At 53.6% G+C, this 15,691-nt stretch overlaps 4 protein-coding genes across 4 annotated transcripts; 3 read left to right on the plus strand and 1 right to left on the minus strand.

Moving 5' to 3' along the window:
* Window positions 1–1,522: 1,522 nt before the first annotated feature.
* Window positions 1,523–3,759, plus strand: PV09_05084 (uncharacterized protein). Its single transcript, XM_016358549.1, has 3 exons — window positions 1,523–1,690; window positions 1,752–2,621; window positions 2,671–3,759. Exons 2-3 carry the CDS (start codon window positions 1,915–1,917, stop codon window positions 3,566–3,568), a joined length of 1,605 nt encoding a protein of 534 aa, XP_016213650.1. The 5' UTR covers window positions 1,523–1,690; window positions 1,752–1,914; the 3' UTR covers window positions 3,569–3,759.
* Window positions 3,760–4,434: 675 nt separating this feature from the next.
* PV09_05085 (uncharacterized protein) lies at window positions 4,435–6,842 on the minus strand. The gene is made up of 2 exons (XM_016358550.1): window positions 5,970–6,842; window positions 4,435–5,910 (listed from the first exon to the last, which is right to left on the minus strand). The coding sequence occupies exons 1-2, from the start codon at window positions 6,326–6,328 to the stop codon at window positions 4,830–4,832; spliced, it is 1,440 nt and encodes a 479-aa protein (XP_016213651.1). The 5' UTR covers window positions 6,329–6,842; the 3' UTR covers window positions 4,435–4,829.
* A 530-nt stretch (window positions 6,843–7,372) lies between these two features.
* PV09_05086 (uncharacterized protein) lies at window positions 7,373–8,790 on the plus strand. Its single transcript, XM_016358551.1, has 2 exons — window positions 7,373–7,647; window positions 7,722–8,790. Exons 1-2 carry the CDS (start codon window positions 7,604–7,606, stop codon window positions 8,578–8,580), a joined length of 903 nt encoding a protein of 300 aa, XP_016213652.1. The 5' UTR covers window positions 7,373–7,603; the 3' UTR covers window positions 8,581–8,790.
* Window positions 8,791–9,192: 402 nt separating this feature from the next.
* PV09_05087 (uncharacterized protein) lies at window positions 9,193–15,656 on the plus strand. The gene is made up of 2 exons (XM_016358552.1): window positions 9,193–9,278; window positions 9,529–15,656. Exons 1-2 carry the CDS (start codon window positions 9,212–9,214, stop codon window positions 15,546–15,548), a joined length of 6,087 nt encoding a protein of 2,028 aa, XP_016213653.1. The 5' UTR covers window positions 9,193–9,211; the 3' UTR covers window positions 15,549–15,656.
* Window positions 15,657–15,691: the final 35 nt, after the last annotated feature.

Genomic DNA, 15,691 nt, shown 5'->3' on the forward strand with positions numbered 1-15,691 from the left:
TCTGAGTTAAGTTAGTATCCGTGGTTTTTTTGCGGGACGGAAATGACCATCTCGACGGACGAGCTGCTTCAGCTACACTCCGCCAGCCGCTGAATCATACCTGCTTTCGACGGTCCCGTGGAATTGGTGCGGACGAGAGGCCCTGTTCTCCTTTCGTTGGAAAAAAAAGAGAGAGAGAGAGAGACAAAGAGAGAATCCGGATCGGCAGCTGCAGAACACGGTTCGGGCCAAATAGAAAAGTACCATGATGTGCAGGTCTTTGCATCAACTCAGCCCCTGCTAGACTCGGAATATGCGTGCTGATGGCCAAGTCACGCAAGGAGAGAGTCAGAAATGAGCCAGACGAGGACACCATTGGGAAAATCCCGATCACCCCTCTACTACGCAGAATCCAGATTCTTGCGCGGCCAGCTGTGGCCGACGCACTGTACCCGGCTCCAGTGGAACAGGGTGTCGAGCTATAATCCCACGTCCTATGAAGGTGGTGTGACATTGAATTACATCGTTGCGAGACCTCTTTCCTTGGACTTTTCCAACGACATGTCTGCCCGTCCTTCCCATCGCACTCTATGGATCAATGGAATTTCTGGACAAAGTAGTTCCTCCGCCGAGCACGGTTTCGACGAGGAATCGTATCTCCACGCGTAGTCCTCTTTGCCCTATGTCACGTCGGACAGCTTCGTCTTTTCCCTGTAAGAGCAGAAGGGCACCTGGCCTCGATTTGCCCCCTGTTATTCTCCCGATCTCGCGAAACCCAGTGGGAGCGTGTTAAGCCTGTACTTGCCCGTAGCTCTTATCGCGCCAAAATTCATAATCCTTTTGTGATGTCTGCATGCTGGTTTGGGCATTGACGTTGTTGATGGCGAAGAGCACGTCCAATCGGAATCCGTCTGGTCTACGTTATCTCTACAATTTTTCTTCGCAGCCTTTCACAGCACAGATCATATGACCATTTACAAGAACACGATCACATGGACCACAGTGACAACCGCTGCTAATCTTGCTAGTACTAGAGCGAGCTACGCCATTACGATTGGTACAGCGAAGCGACATAGGCATACAAGGAAGAAAGCTGCCGCAGTCAGCTATTGTGGGTCGTAAAAGGGAGCTTGCGTAGCCAAGTTCGTGCGAAGTCTGGACCAAATTTTTCAAAAGGCGCAGAGTCAATATATTTTCATGCTTCCCACACAGACAACGAGCTTCAAAATCCCCTCTGCGAGCATACTTTGTATTGAATTACATGCCCTGAACATGTGCTTTGAAGAATTGTAGTCAAGCGAGGCCGGAGGTCTGCGAATCAGCGGTAGGAGAATGCCTGTAATTCAACTCACGCTAACGCTGACCTGCAGCATCATATCAAAAGCGTTACCTAATTCGGGTTGAAGTCAGACGTCGTCGTTAGTTTTGTCACATTTTGTTGGTCGACGCTCTCGCAGCGTAGCCGGTGTAAGCCGACTGCGGCGCACTACTCCACAATACAAATATGCATAACTTCCCCGGTTTCCTTTTTGCGTTTGTTCCGTAGATTTCTGTAAGCTTCTTCACTCTCGGAAACTCAATATAGCGCTGCAATCGTAGAATCTCCGACCAGGCTACGCTCGAACATTTAAACCCCTCGAGTCTCAATCTTTCTTCCCTCACACTTGGGCCATTGCTCGGAAGTCAAAACGTTCGCCAACCTTCTTCTCTCGTAAGTCCAAGGCACCTGTGGTACAAGCTAAGTTGGACGCATTGCTAACATGATGCTACAGGTCCCATAATACCTACGCCGGCCGTCGATCCTCTCCTTCAGGAGGACCAACGGAAGCACTCTACGTTTTCTAGATCCAAAGTCTTTGAGCAGAAGCTAAGAGTTTTCAACATCTACTCAACAAAGTAACTGTATCACTCAAGACCAATTTGTGATCAAACGTTATGGCTCCTCACGCAGACGATTCTCAGGGCTTCCCCGTTGAAAACGGGTCTGCTAGCCCTGCAACATCTGCCGAGCTCTTCACGGTCAATTCTCCAAATGTCCAGTACACTGACAGCGAAATCAAAACCAAGTACACATACCGTACTACCGCTGTCACCAAGGGGGCCGATGGCAAATATGTTGCCGCCCCCAAGGAAACTGTGTACGACTTCAAGGTTGACCGTAAGGTTCCGAAGACCGGTATGATGTTGGTCGGCTGGGGTGGGAACAATGGGACTACTGTTACCGCAGGTATCATCGCCAACCGCCGTGGCCTGACTTGGGAGACCAAGACTGGCAAGCAGGAGGCGAACTACTACGGCTCTGTGCTTCTCGGCTCCACAGTGAAGCTGGGGACCGATGCTCAGACTGGCGAGGAGATCAACATCCCCTTCAACAAGATGCTACCCATGGTGCACCCCAACGACCTTGTTATCGGTGGTTGGGATATCAGCAGCATGAACCTAGCTGAGGCTATGGACCGCGCTCAGGTCCTGGAGCCAACGCTCAAGCAGCTTGTTCGCAAGGAGATGTCTTTGATGAAGCCTCTTCCAAGCATCTACTACCCAGACTTCATTGCAGCCAACCAGGAAGACCGTGCTGACAATATCCTTCCTGGTTCCAAGGCTAGCTGGGATCACGTCGAACAGATTCGAAAGGATATCCGGTACGTCAAATGCTACAAGCGTTGCGGCTGTATCTAACATTGTAAATAGCGAATTCAAGGCTGCCAACAACCTGGACAAGGTCATCGTTCTGTGGACTGCCAACACCGAGCGATATGCTGACATCCTGGAAGGCGTCAACGACACTGCGGAGAACCTTCTTCAGGCCATCAAGAATGGCCACGAGGAAGTTGCTCCATCTACAGTCTTTGCCGTCGCTTCAATCCTTGAGAATGCACCATTCATTAACGGTTCTCCTCAGAACACCTTTGTTCCAGGAGCTATCCAACTTGCTGAGCAACACAAGGCCTTCATCGGTGGCGACGACTTCAAATCTGGTCAGACCAAGATGAAGTCCGCTCTTGTTGACTTCCTCATCAACGCCGGTATCAAGCTCACATCCATTGCCAGCTACAACCACCTCGGCAACAACGACGGCAAGAACCTGAGCTCCCAGAAGCAGTTCCGCTCCAAGGAAATCTCCAAGTCGAACGTGGTTGACGACATGGTCGCTGCCAACACCGTGCTTTACAAGGAGGGTGAACACCCAGACCACTGTGTCGTCATCAAGTACATGCCCGCTGTCGGTGATGACAAGCGTGCGCTCGACGAGTACTACGCAGAGATTTTCCTTGGTGGCCACCAAACCATCTCGCTGTTTAATGTCTGCGAAGATTCGCTTCTCGCCTCTCCACTGATCATCGATCTCGTCCTCGTCACTGAGATGATGACTCGTATCCAATGGAAGGCCGAGGCCGGCAACTACGGTGGCTTCCACAGTGTTCTGAGCATTCTCAGCTACATGCTCAAGGCTCCGCTTACGCCACCTGGCACTCCTGTCGTCAATGCTCTCGCCAAGCAACGCGCTGCTCTTACGAACATTTTCCGCGCTTGTCTCGGTCTTGACCCGGAGTCTGACATGACTCTGGAGCACAAGCTGTTCGCTTAGACTGGTGTCAATGTCAAACCGGATGTTTTGGGAATAAGCTTTGCGGGATGACGGCGGGTTTCCCATGGGGTAGGATCAGGATCTCTTAGACCGAGCAACCCACCGTATTCGCTCTTTAGCTAGACAAGTCTATAGAGGCTAGCAACAGAATGATACCTTTTCGTATCGCCGAAAAAAAAATTGTCTTCCGATCGTGTTTCGACTTCTCTTCAAGCTGTCAATCTCTTATGGATGATCATTTGCTCGTATTATGCCATTGAAGAATTTCCTCATCAGAATACAAAACTCCTTAATCAGCAGTCGTAACTTCGCTCCGATGGTCGAGATATCGACTGGAATTGGTTCCTGCTTTCAAACAAAAACAAGTTCAACTCTCCGTCACGCATGTCGACAGCGTTGCACTCAAATCAGATGTCAAATCTGATACAGTTCTACTTTTTAAATCACAGACACTGCCACTTCTTTCCATCTAAGTCAACTCACAACTAAAACAAGATGAAATGTACCCCCAGGCATAGGAAACTGAAAAAGCCGGCCATGTTAAATGGCGACGTCTTCAATGACACCAATGTTCGGGTCGGATGGGCGCCCAGAATTAACGAGAGCTAGGTCCGAAGCCAAGAATACGATCGAGTAGATATCGCATCTTTAGTTCCCGGCCCACGCTGTGTAACTTTCCAAGGGCGCGTAGCAAACTTCGACAACCAGGTCACAACCAGTAAATGGCCACGGGCAGCAAAAGGTTGCCTCAGAATCCTTGTGAGAGATAACACTGCCGTTATCACAGCAATTTGAATAGGAGACAATGTCTGCGACGGTTCTGACCACAAGCAGGTGAGACTGGTACGCAAAGATTGTCTACGAACCTCAACTTGGAAACTTGGTGATGGTGTGGACATCACATGTTTCAAACAGCTTGTATACCAATCTCGCATCGATGCAGGCGTTACTCTGCACGAGTATTTTCCCTGAACGAGATCGACATTGCCACTTTCTCGTACATCGAGATGATGACAATGAGGAACTCTTGCTCTTACATGACATGGTGAACATGCATGGTGCTTTATAAATGGCGGTTCGCTAACTTGGATCTAACAAGTTGCCTAAGTTACCAACGAAAAAAAACCTCAGATGTGAGCTCATGCAACCCGTGGTATCATTTCCTCCCATCAAATGCATCTCCGAACACCATGCAATAAATTTGGGTAAGCACATTCGATGCCGCCTGCGGAAGCACACAAATCGCACGTTGTTAAAATCCTTATATGCCATTGCCCATCCAGCGATGCCTCCTCCAGCTGCGCTCCCAATCGACCATCTTGGCGCTTCTCAGATCGTCAACGTTCAGGTAGTCGGCGCCCTCGTCTATGAGAATTTTCCAGATGTGGTTTCGCAGACCGACCGGCCACGTGGGCGTGTTCCAATACCTGGCCTTGAGGCCCTTGTCGTGGGCGGCCTTGATCTGAGAACGCAGCTTCCTCAGCTGGCGGTGCGAGAGTCTGCCGCGGTAAGGGAAGCCGATGGAGCTCTTGAAGTCGACGGAAGCGTAGTACGAGTTTGCGGGCGTGAAGGAGGACGAGGGGGAGACGCCCGTGCTTCCCTGGCCGGCGGACGAGGCGGGATCGGAGGCGGCGAAGATCTCGTGCTGGGACGAGAGCGCGGCGGCGTCGACGGCCAGCTTGTCGAGCGGGGCGTCGAAGAAGATGTCGCGGTACGTCGCGTTCGCGGTGAGGAGGTCGAACGGGGCGTTGCCCGTCGCGACCACGGTGACGGGTCCGCTGACCGTGTCTTGGCCGTTGAAGTAGGTCAGGTAGCCCTTTGAGCGAAGGGCCTCGAGGTGGGCGGACACGACGGGCAGCTGTTCGCGGCCGTCCATTTTGAAGTCGATCAGGAGGACGAGGGTTTGGTCTGGGACCTCGTCGAACACGCCGTTGATGCGCTCCGGGGTGATTCCTGCGCCGTACTCAAGACGGCTCGGGTTCATGCGATCGAGGATTCGCACGAGCGGGTCGACGTACAAGGAGCGCAAGGTGCGGTTCTTGGTCAGCGACGCCGTGGTGTGGCCGACGAACAGCTCGTCGTCGAAGAGCCACACGTCGGCTTCGACGCCAACACACCCGTAATGAATGGCCTCGTAAAGGGGAACCCGACGCCAGTAGTCGTTGTGAGAGTGGCAGGGGATCGGCTCGACGTCACGCGTGAAGTCGGTCGGGTAGCCCGTCAGACCTTCGCCCGGTTCTCCAGGCATGCCCCAGTTAGGAAAGAAGCGATCGACTGCCAGCGAAGGGTCCCAGATCAAAGGGCCGAGGCCTATCAGGAGCGTTACAAGGTTCCATAGGCCGCTGGAAGGACGGGGTTAGCATCTCTCAGGGTTGAATCGCAGCGGCTCGGGCGAACGTACAACAGAGCAAACATGACCAAGATGAAGCTTGTGAGCAGTCGACACCTCCTCCGCCGTATTCTCGCAGCCGGGGCTGTCCGCGACAGGCGACGACATTCTTCAATGGCTGGTCTGTCGTGTGCACAATGCACTACCCGCTGCTTCCCCTTGAGCCTCAGCATGGACAGCAGCGCCCGCCACCTCGCCTTTCGCAGACAAATCGGGCATTCGTCGTTCTCGAAGCTGCTCACAGCCTGCGTAGAGACGTATGGCTGTTTTTGATTCAGCAACGCTTCGGCTTCCCCAGGCTCTTCCGACTCGCGACCTGCGGAAGACTCCACATCGTCTTCCACGTGCGCAAGATTTCTCGAGCTCGCCATTTTTCCGGTCGGCAGCCTGGAAGAAGCCCTGGGGCCTCAAATCTTGAAGATCGGTGTGTTTAAATTTTCCGTCGCACTTCGGAAGTTGGCATGCGCCTCGGCGCGGGCGCTGGGAAGTGCGGCTCAGTTGGAGTGAGGGCGGAGATAAGATCGGAAGGGAGAATAGGCTTGGATATTATATCATTCCGCCACCTCGCGACAGCCTGACTTCTTCGACGACTTCGTCTTGGAGCTTTCAAATCGACTTTCTCTCAAGTCTTCTGAACGTTGGCGTGGGCGCAGAAGGATTGGCTCTTGACTGCACGTTTACGACGAGGACGGCGTAGAGGTCGAGCGAATCCGGAAGCTGGATATACACACGCGGACCTATTGCCCAGGCAGGGGAAGAAGCAGATGGAGAAAACGGATGGACGCAGTCGTCTTGGATCGATAACGAAAGGAATGCAACGGGGCAAAGATCAGACTGCAGAAAATGCCCGCAGCGGGCAAGCACAGCGACTTTAAGCCATCGTCAATGTGAAGCATGGTGCCACGGTGCGACATCGTGCGATCCTATTCGTCGCAGGACGGGGGGACACGCTCGCACCAGACACTTCGACCCGGAAAAGCGTGCGCACATTATTTTCGGTGTCTAATTTGGCGTCGAGCGAGCCTCTGGGGCCTGGTTAGCAAAGGCGGGCCTGTCGTGGACGAGGACGACTCCTCCGCGGTGCGGCAATAAGTCGACGACTAGTTCGTGGTTGGCGTTTGCACGCAACAACTTCGGAGAGGGGCTGCGCGGCGGCTCGAAGCCAGGCCCGGCGGGATTTGGCACCAGCTCGGAGATTCGGTTCTACGTCGCGATTGACCTTTGGCTTTGCTGGCGCGGCCAAACCGAGCGCACGCAAACGCTCTGGACGGCCGTGGGCGCTGGACGTCCCGGTGCTGTGAGTCTGCCGGTGCATGAGTGCGTCCCGCGTTCCTGTGGCTCCCCCATGATTTCCACCACTCCCAGCGTCCAGCGCTCCACTGGCCCGCAGGGGGTCATGCAGCTCAGGGCCTAGACCTGCGCCATCGAATTTTTCTCCCTTCGCGCATCGTCCTCTGCAAGTCCAAACCTGTCCGCAGGCTAGCTTAGCACACAAACGTCATTTGCGGCCTAGCTGTTGCAAAACTTTGGGCCTTTGTCGTGACGGGGACGACTGCCGCCTCGAACTGCCTGTGCTGCACTGTGCGGAGCGGCTCGGTACCCAGGTCGTCGCTCGCAGACTCTTTCACACGCGACCCGGCGTCAAGATGCCGCACAAGCACAAGAGGAGGAAGACCAGCGACGACGCGGCGTCAGTATATCCCGCTCACCTACCCCCCACGAGTCTGCTGCCCGGCGCAATGTTCGGCTAACGCATCGATCCAGCTTTGACCTTCCTCCAACGACACTCGCAAAAGCACTGCCCGTGAAAAATGCCACCGCCAAGCCCACGGAGGGTAAACATCATATCAGCCAGCAGAAAAAGAAGAAGAACAAGGAGCAGGCGTACCAAGATGATACGCCCCGGGCGTTTAAGCAATTGATGCAGCTTCGCAAAACCGGTAAAGGCTACAAGGGTTTGGACGACGGTCCGCAGAAGCGGCAAGCGCAGCAAAAAGCGGGAGACAAGCGGAAACGCAACCAGGACGACCAGGAGCCCGAAGACAGACCAAGCGAAGAGGCCGAATCCAAGCCGGAACTGAAGATACGGCCTGGCGAACGGCTGAGCGACTATGCGGCCCGCGTCGACCGAGCTCTGCCTGTGGCGGGACTCATCACAAAGAACAACAAAGTTGAAGGCATGAGGGAGCAGCGCAAGACTCGGCACGAGAAGAAGCTCCAGCGGCTGGTGAACAATTGGAAAGCCGAGGAGGCGAGACGCATCGAGAAGGCCGAGGAAGAGTGGGACGAAGTCGAAGAGGAAATCGACGAGCAGAAGGCGATGTGGGAAGCGCACGCGCCGACGAGTCGCAAGAAGGCCAAGCGAAAAGGCAACGACGACGACCCGTGGGCGGAGCTCAAGAAGAAGAGGGACAAGCCGAAGGGCGTGTTCGATGTCGCGCAGGCGCCGCCGCAGTTCACCAAGGTGCCGAAGGCATTCAAGATCAGAGACGGCGCCGGCGTCAAGGTGGACAACGTGCCGAACGTGGGCAGCCTGCGCAGGCAGGAGATTCTCAGCGAGACAAGGCAGGATGTCATCAACAGATACAGGCAGATGATGCAAGCAAAGCGAGGAGAAGCCTGAGAGACTTGCATCGCCTTGGAAAAGTCGATGTGAATGCGCCCCGTGCCGCGGGGAGCCCCCTCTGACGGCACAGCGGCGTCCAGATAGCTATAGTGATACCCGCACTTCGCTTGGAGTGTACCGTAGAAGGGGCCTGTATGAATGTAAAGCAAAGCTCTTGCAAGCCATGCTGTGCTCCCCCACAGGCGTTCCGCACACATTGCTCTTGACAGAATCTTGACTCGAGCGTTGACGCGTGACTTGCCTGTTCAGGCCCAAGCCCATGTCTCCAGCACGCCATGGCCTAGCAGGCGTCGTGCACATGTTTTCTTGCATCACGGCCAGACAGAGAGCCTGACGAGCGTTACGACGGCGACGAAAGCGAGGGCGACTATCACGTGCCATTCGCTGCCGTTTGCGCGGTGCGCTTACCTGAGGCTAGCGCCGTCTGGCCCCACCAGCGCCCGCTCGTATGCAGGAACTTTTGCGGGCTCTCAAAAGCCTCGAGGGCCGAAGCAACACACACCCAGCGACGTACGCATGGGACGGACGAGAGCACGCAAGATCCGCCGTCGCTCGTCCTAACATCGCATGCACAAGGATCGCGTCCTTCTCCAGCCGGTGCAGTGGGGGAGGCAGGCTGCGAACGACGATGGCGAAAGGCTTCGATGAGCTGCTTGACTTTTTGCTCGATGAGGTTGCGTTGCACTTCGGAGACGGTACGTGAAAGAAAAAAAAAAAAAAAAAAAGAAGCGCAAGAGACGTAGACGAGCCTCGCCTTGTCCTGATACGGCAACTGTTCGTTTGGTCTTCTGCGAGCTAGCCGCTGGCCAGCATTTGTTGCGTTGTGATTCTTGTCTTTTGTTTGGCGCATTCATTGGTTCTGCTTGGGCGGGCTCGCTGTTCGACTCTCAAAGCCGGCTGACTTCCCAAACTTGATTTATCAACCCCGTTCTAACGTCCCACAAGGTGCGACATTGGACGACTTCAAGCGCTGCGTGACTGAATTCTACGACGAGCCAGAAGGCCGGAAGGCTGCCGAAGAGGCACAGATCGACAGCAGGCTCCTCTCCACCGTCGACCATGAACTGCAGGAGAGAGCGTGGGCCTGGCTGCTCCTCCATCCCGACATTTGGGTTGGCACGCCAGCCGGCGACGATGGATCGCCCCCCCGTATCTTGGTCTCCGCCGAGCAGGATGCGTCCGTTCTGTCCTTGGTGGACGCTGAATCGGCCGACATGACGGCCCGTGACGAGTCTGAACGTATTCGCATCTGGACGAGTCACGAGAGAGTCTGGCAGACCGTTGCCGGTCATGGGGTCGACTTCAAGCGCATCCCCGGTGAAGAATTCAGGCTCCTGTGTCTCATCGCGGCCGCGCGCGAGAAGGGAATCGCGCAGCCCACGCTCGTCAAGTTGTCCAAGCAGGACAAGAAGTCCGTGCCGGGAAGAACAGACAATCTCAGCAAGGCTGGGTACATTCGGAAGACGAAGATCCTTGCCGAGAAGCACAACACGTCTTTGCTCGTTCACAGGCGCTTCTTGCCGCCTGAAGAACTGGACGCGGAATCACGGCCCGTCTTCGTCAACGGGTCGCTGTCGTTCGACAACTTGCTTAGCGTGCTGAAGGAGAAGCTCAAAAACGGCACGGAAATGAGGATGGAAGACTTCGAGGCCTTCGTCGGATGTGCAGCGAGATCGTGGGAGAAGCGCGCCTTATGGAGGGCCCTCGAGCGGTTGGACATCATCGGAGTCATCCAACGCTATCGAAAAGATGAACTTGGCAAGAACAAGAGGGGAAATATGCGGAATTTCAAGACAAAGTACATCAAGTTACTTCGCGAGCCAAATGATGCGGACTACAAGAGATACACGTCGCTCACTGTGAAGGACCGGGAAGACTTTCGACGACGGCTTGAAGCTCAGGATGCCGAGACGCAGGGTGAACATGCAGAGTACATGGATGATGAAGATTATGCTGCGTATCAACCACAAGCGAACTCGACACCGCAGGTTGGCCAAGAAGAAGCACCAATCATCCACATCATGCATTGGGACTCCGACGTCGCCTGGACAAATACCGTCTACAACGCAGTAGCATCCGCGGGCGGCAAAGGACTGTCGTCTATGGCCTCCCGTGAGTCCACGTACGGCCGATTCTACGACAGACCCGTGGAGCAGATGCTGGCTCGACTCACAGATGTCTGGCAGAAAGCTCAGCCCGATCATCTCAGGCACTTCAACATAATTCGCGACACAGACACCAAGGGCCGATCGACCAATTACCTTTATCGCACCCACGACGCTTTTCAAGAAGCCGTTGACCAGGGCATCACCGTCTGGGAGAACGCGACTGGCGGAAAACCCTATCAGAAACCGGTGGCTCAACTTGACAGATTTGGCTTCAGCAAACTTGATCATTCACAGTTTCTAAAACATGGGGCGTCAACTTTGGCGGAGTGCATCGCAAACGCAAAGCTTCCGTATGAGCGACTCCAGAGATCTGATCCCATTCTAGAAAAGAATGACGACGGCGTCTACCGCGTAGTGTGGAACCATGATCAGGCTTCTAAACGACGAAAAGAGATGGATGCTATCGTAACTCAGGACGTCGACAGTTCGTCCCTTGCTCCCAAGAAGAAACGTGGACGACCTAGGACGAAGGGAGTGGTCAATACAGAATCAGCAGATGGCGTGGCCATCATCCAGAACCCTCCGGCAGCAGCACTACAGACTCCCGCATTGACGAACTCATCGGAGGAGCGGCTACGAATCGAAGCAGAAGAACAGGCATTCCATGAGGCACACAAGAAACAAAAGATCTTTCCAGTCACGTCTGCAAATGGCAAGCAGATTATGACGACATGGAAGCCTGGCAAAGGTCGTTCAAAAATGATATTGGTTGACGACGTGGACTCAAAGGGCACTGTTGATCTACCAAAGCCAGCGCCAGGCCATAGAAAGCCGCCCGTCGTTGTTTTCGAGTCCCGGGTCCGGGAAATTCTCGAGAGTTTGAAGGCGGAGCGGAATTTCAATGTCGATGCTCTCGACGATCAGAATCGACCCGCTACGATGAAGTCTCCGCGTCTCAAGCATTTGTCTCCGTCTCGATCTTCTGATGACGGAGCTGGTGCTCGACGAGAAGGCAACGGAGATGTTCCCCGGTCTGACGGGGCTCCAATTTCGCCCGTTGCTGAATCTGATGCTCCTCCTGTGGTTCAAGGGCCAACACATGGCCAGGTTCCACCGATTGCAAAGGCCGTTGAAGTGCGAGCAGATTCCCAGACGCCCTCAATCAGAAGAGCTTCTTCAACCTTGGTCAGATCTCCTGGAAAAGGCCCAACGTCACCATCACTCCGATCGCCATCGACTCAATATGTGGCGAGAACGAGCCAGACGTTTGAGACAGCAGAATCGGTCGAAAATACTGAAAATCAACCCACGGAAGGGGCGGAGAAAGAGACAAGGAATGAAACGCCTCGTAAGGATTGGGCTCAACGTCAGTCGACTTATATCCGCCCACCCCCACCTGGAGGGACGGTGCCTAATCGTAGGAAAAAAGGGACAGTCGTTGGCCGTGGCACGGCTCAGTACAAGCGGATTATCCTCATTGAGAAGATTATCGAAAAGTCAGGTGGTATCTTTCCCGGCGATAGCGAGATGGTGCCGGCTTTCCAGAAGCTGCAGAAGGAGGAACTGAAATCGGAGACAATCAGTGATCGCGACACGATCATGAAAGCCGTGAAAGCATTGGTCGACGATGGGAAACTTATGCGCTTTGCATTCTTTTTCAAAGACAAGAATGGCAAACAAGTCCAGAAGTGGATCCTGCACCAGCCTCATATCGGGATTGACAGTGACGGCATCAAAGAGTTGATGGCGAAAATTGAGGAAGCACATCCGAGAAATTTTATTCCACTTCCATATGGCGATGGCGAGACTGGTCGTGGCGAGCAAAGGAAAAACATCGATCGTTTCCAGTACCGCCCGGGGAAGAGCATTATACGACCGTCTGGCACGGAGTTTGTTGTCGACGTTGAGGCTAAGCGCAAAGAGCTTGAAACAAAACGTCTTGCCGCCGCAGAAGCAATTCGTGCAGAGGAGCAGAGACGGTTGAAAGCACAAGCGGCGAGAAACAGAAAGAGACAAGCTGCACTTGCTGCGAAGCCGAGGGTCAGCAGAGCGGTCTTGAAGAGAACAGCCCAACCTGATCCGCACGTCCTCGAGCAGATGGAAGAGGACGATCCGGACACGGTCATGCAATCTGTTGAGACTGATCGAACTTTCGCTACGGGTAATCGACAAGGCCGAGCTTCATTCCCGGACACACAACCTGCACCAGCCTCTGAATTTCATTTTGCAGCTCGTAGACTTCCAAACTCGTTTCTCTCGGACGCAATATCGCCAGATGCCCTTGAAGCACAGTCAAACAAGCGAGTCCAGCGAAAGGCAGAACATGGACCGACATCTTCACAGCGTGGGTTTGAAGCCATTGCTCGTGCGCCACCACGAACCCGTCAATACTACACGAATACAAAAGTTCCCTCTCGTGATGGCTGGGTCTTCAAAGAGCCTCAAGGCCTGCAGACTTATGATCCATACTACGAGCTGCAGAACACTTGGACGTTGCTACGGCCTCGGCAACGTTTTCATCCAAACACAGGCACGTTTTCAACAGATTTTTTCGTGCGAGTCGATGTCCACCAAGCAAACTGGGTTGAGCCAACTCGAGTTACATTTGAGCACCACACGACCACTGATCAGAACGACATCGAGTGGTACAATCAAGTTGATGACTACGATAACTCTTATCACCCCGAGAGAAAAGTGCGAAGAGCTGGACCGGGATCTCTTTCAAGGAAAGCGAAAGATTTTGCAAACGAACTTGCCGAGACGGACATGGATATCGATCGTTTTGAGAGATATCAACTTAGAATGATGAAAGAAGAGTATCCGGATTTGGTCCATGAGCCGGTGGAAGATGGCTTCGCCAGGTACTCCGTAGGCGGGTTCCACGAGATCGCAAAGGAAGCATACCACTACGGCATTCGTCCGATGGAGCACGTTGTGCTTCATGGCGTGGATCCTGAGGACTTTGTTGGAGTGCAATTCGACGAGCACTACCGACGACCGAATTTCTCTTCAATTGTTCAGGATGAACTCGACGCCACCACATCAGCAGAAGAAGACGAAGATGAAGATGATGATGACGAGTATGGAGATGAGGCTGAGAACCAAGTCCAGATAAGGCCCCAACCATCATCAAAAACAAGACCGAAAGCCGCACCTCGTCCTCCCCGCACTCCACGACAAGCAAAGAGCAGGCGTCAGTCGGCGGCGGAGTCAGCTGGACCAGAAGAAGAAAGCTCTGTGTCACAGCCAGCCCTGAAAGAAAGGAGATCTATCTATCAGAGTGGCAAATGCTACATGTCGTCTGCAGATTCGAGACGTCTGTTCTTCGCTTGCATTGCTGTGCGCGTTCTCAGTGGAGACCTCGATGGCACAGTCAGCTGGACTACGATCCAGACCATATTCGCCGGTCATCCAAACTTTGATGCACCAACCTTCAAAGCTCGCTGGGGTCGCATGTGTCACGGTTTCCAAGATGTCATAGATCGAGTCCAGCGCCAATTTCAAGATGCATTTCTAGCGGCCTACGAGAAAGGACAATTACCTAAGTTGGATGTTATGCACGGTGCCAAGCTGTACTACAAAAGCCCGGCGGACTGGAATCGAGTGATCGATTGGGCGGTCAAAACCATTCCAGTCTTCTCCGAGGATGTCGAGCTGCCGTCGACTCGTGATGCCCTCAACGAAGCTTTTGAGATCAAATCTGCGCCGAGTGAGCTGCAAGACATTCGGGAGAAGCTTGAACATATTCATACCACACATGCGAAACGTGACGAGATCACCCACAGGATGTCGTTTGCAACAACGCTTACGCTGAGAAAGAAGCATGACGCAAACAAGGATATCGATGTAGCGAAGTCATGGATCCGTGCCAACTGCGCAACACCCGACGACGGATACGACGCTGAAGCTGCAAATGCCAAGTTGAAGAAGCTAGACCAACACATGCTTACGGCATTGACGCGACAGATGCACATGGAAAAGGTCATTGCACACTCTTTCAAGATGAGAAACAAAGATGCGGTGCGGAACTATCATCTTTCAGATCAATACAGGCAGGTTATTGATCGTCGACCACTCGACGCAAAGAACTTTGCTGAAGCACTGGCCTTCAAGGCACGACTCGACAAGAAATTTGCGTCTTCAAATCCTCGCTTCCTTTTGGACTACAACAGTCTATCCGAGGGACAGGTCATGGCAATCACCGAGATGATGGCTGCTGGCCGTGTGTCGGTGAAACCTGTCTTGCCGCCCGTCGACTCCACCATTGGAGCACCTTGGCCTAGACTAACCGTCTGGGGTTTCAATGAAGGCCAGTACAAGCTGAGGACCATGGATCGTAAAATCTTTGTCTGGCAGATTGAGATCGTTCCAACAAAGGACTACATTTCTGGTTTGCCTCTTGCCGCGAAGTTGGCCAGCATCGAGCCTCCGAGGACCGGACTTGTGGATGGATCTGGTAATGAAGCCATACCGTTGTGGTACGATATACATGGAAATCTCATCCCCATTTACTGGGAAGGCATGGTACGGTCTGTCACCCAACATATTGCTATGAAGGCAGGCTCCACGCTTGCTACCCTCACGGCTCCGTATCGCGGTCTAGTCTGGGAGTGGGAGGTCAAGATGCTAATAGATTGGCTTGTCGAAGCCGGTGCCGCCAAATACGGAGAAGGTAGCACTGTTTACGCTCAGGAGTGGTGGTGGACTGCAGTACCGACACAGACACACGGTGGAGATAGTGAGTTTGAAAACGGTGCGGCTGAGAAGGACGTAGCACCGCCAATTGCTACGCCTGCTCCCAAGAAAAGGAGAGTGCGGGGTGGAAAGGGTAAAGCTGCTGGAAGGGGTGACATATAACTTGATGTCTGTACAATGATCTAATTGAATTGGTATTAATCATGCATGGACGGGCGTTTTTTTATCTTAACGTGGTGGCATTGTGGATTATATAGTTTAATGATACCCCTTACTCTACAAACAAACCTCACCCCCCCCCCCCC

Source organism: Verruconis gallopava, assembly GCF_000836295.1.
Source record: "Verruconis gallopava strain CBS 43764 unplaced genomic scaffold supercont1.15, whole genome shotgun sequence".
Taxonomy (NCBI): domain Eukaryota; kingdom Fungi; phylum Ascomycota; class Dothideomycetes; order Venturiales; family Sympoventuriaceae; genus Verruconis; species Verruconis gallopava.

Coding starts and splice junctions, on each gene's coding strand:
- PV09_05084 (XM_016358549.1), top strand. CDS start 1,915: ATGGCTCCTCACGCAGACGATTCTCAGGGCTTCCCCGTTGAAAACGGG. Junction 2,622..2,670: donor CAGATTCGAAAGGATATCCG/GTACGTCAAATG, acceptor CATTGTAAATAG/CGAATTCAAGGCTGCCAACA.
- PV09_05085 (XM_016358550.1), bottom strand. CDS start 6,328: ATGGCGAGCTCGAGAAATCTTGCGCACGTGGAAGACGATGTGGAGTCT. Junction 5,911..5,969: donor TTGGTCATGTTTGCTCTGTT/GTACGTTCGCCC, acceptor CCGTCCTTCCAG/CGGCCTATGGAACCTTGTAA.
- PV09_05086 (XM_016358551.1), top strand. CDS start 7,604: ATGCCGCACAAGCACAAGAGGAGGAAGACCAGCGACGACGCGGC. Junction 7,648..7,721: donor AAGACCAGCGACGACGCGGC/GTCAGTATATCC, acceptor GCATCGATCCAG/CTTTGACCTTCCTCCAACGA.
- PV09_05087 (XM_016358552.1), top strand. CDS start 9,212: ATGGCGAAAGGCTTCGATGAGCTGCTTGACTTTTTGCTCGATGAGGTT. Junction 9,279..9,528: donor TGCGTTGCACTTCGGAGACG/GTACGTGAAAGA, acceptor ACGTCCCACAAG/GTGCGACATTGGACGACTTC.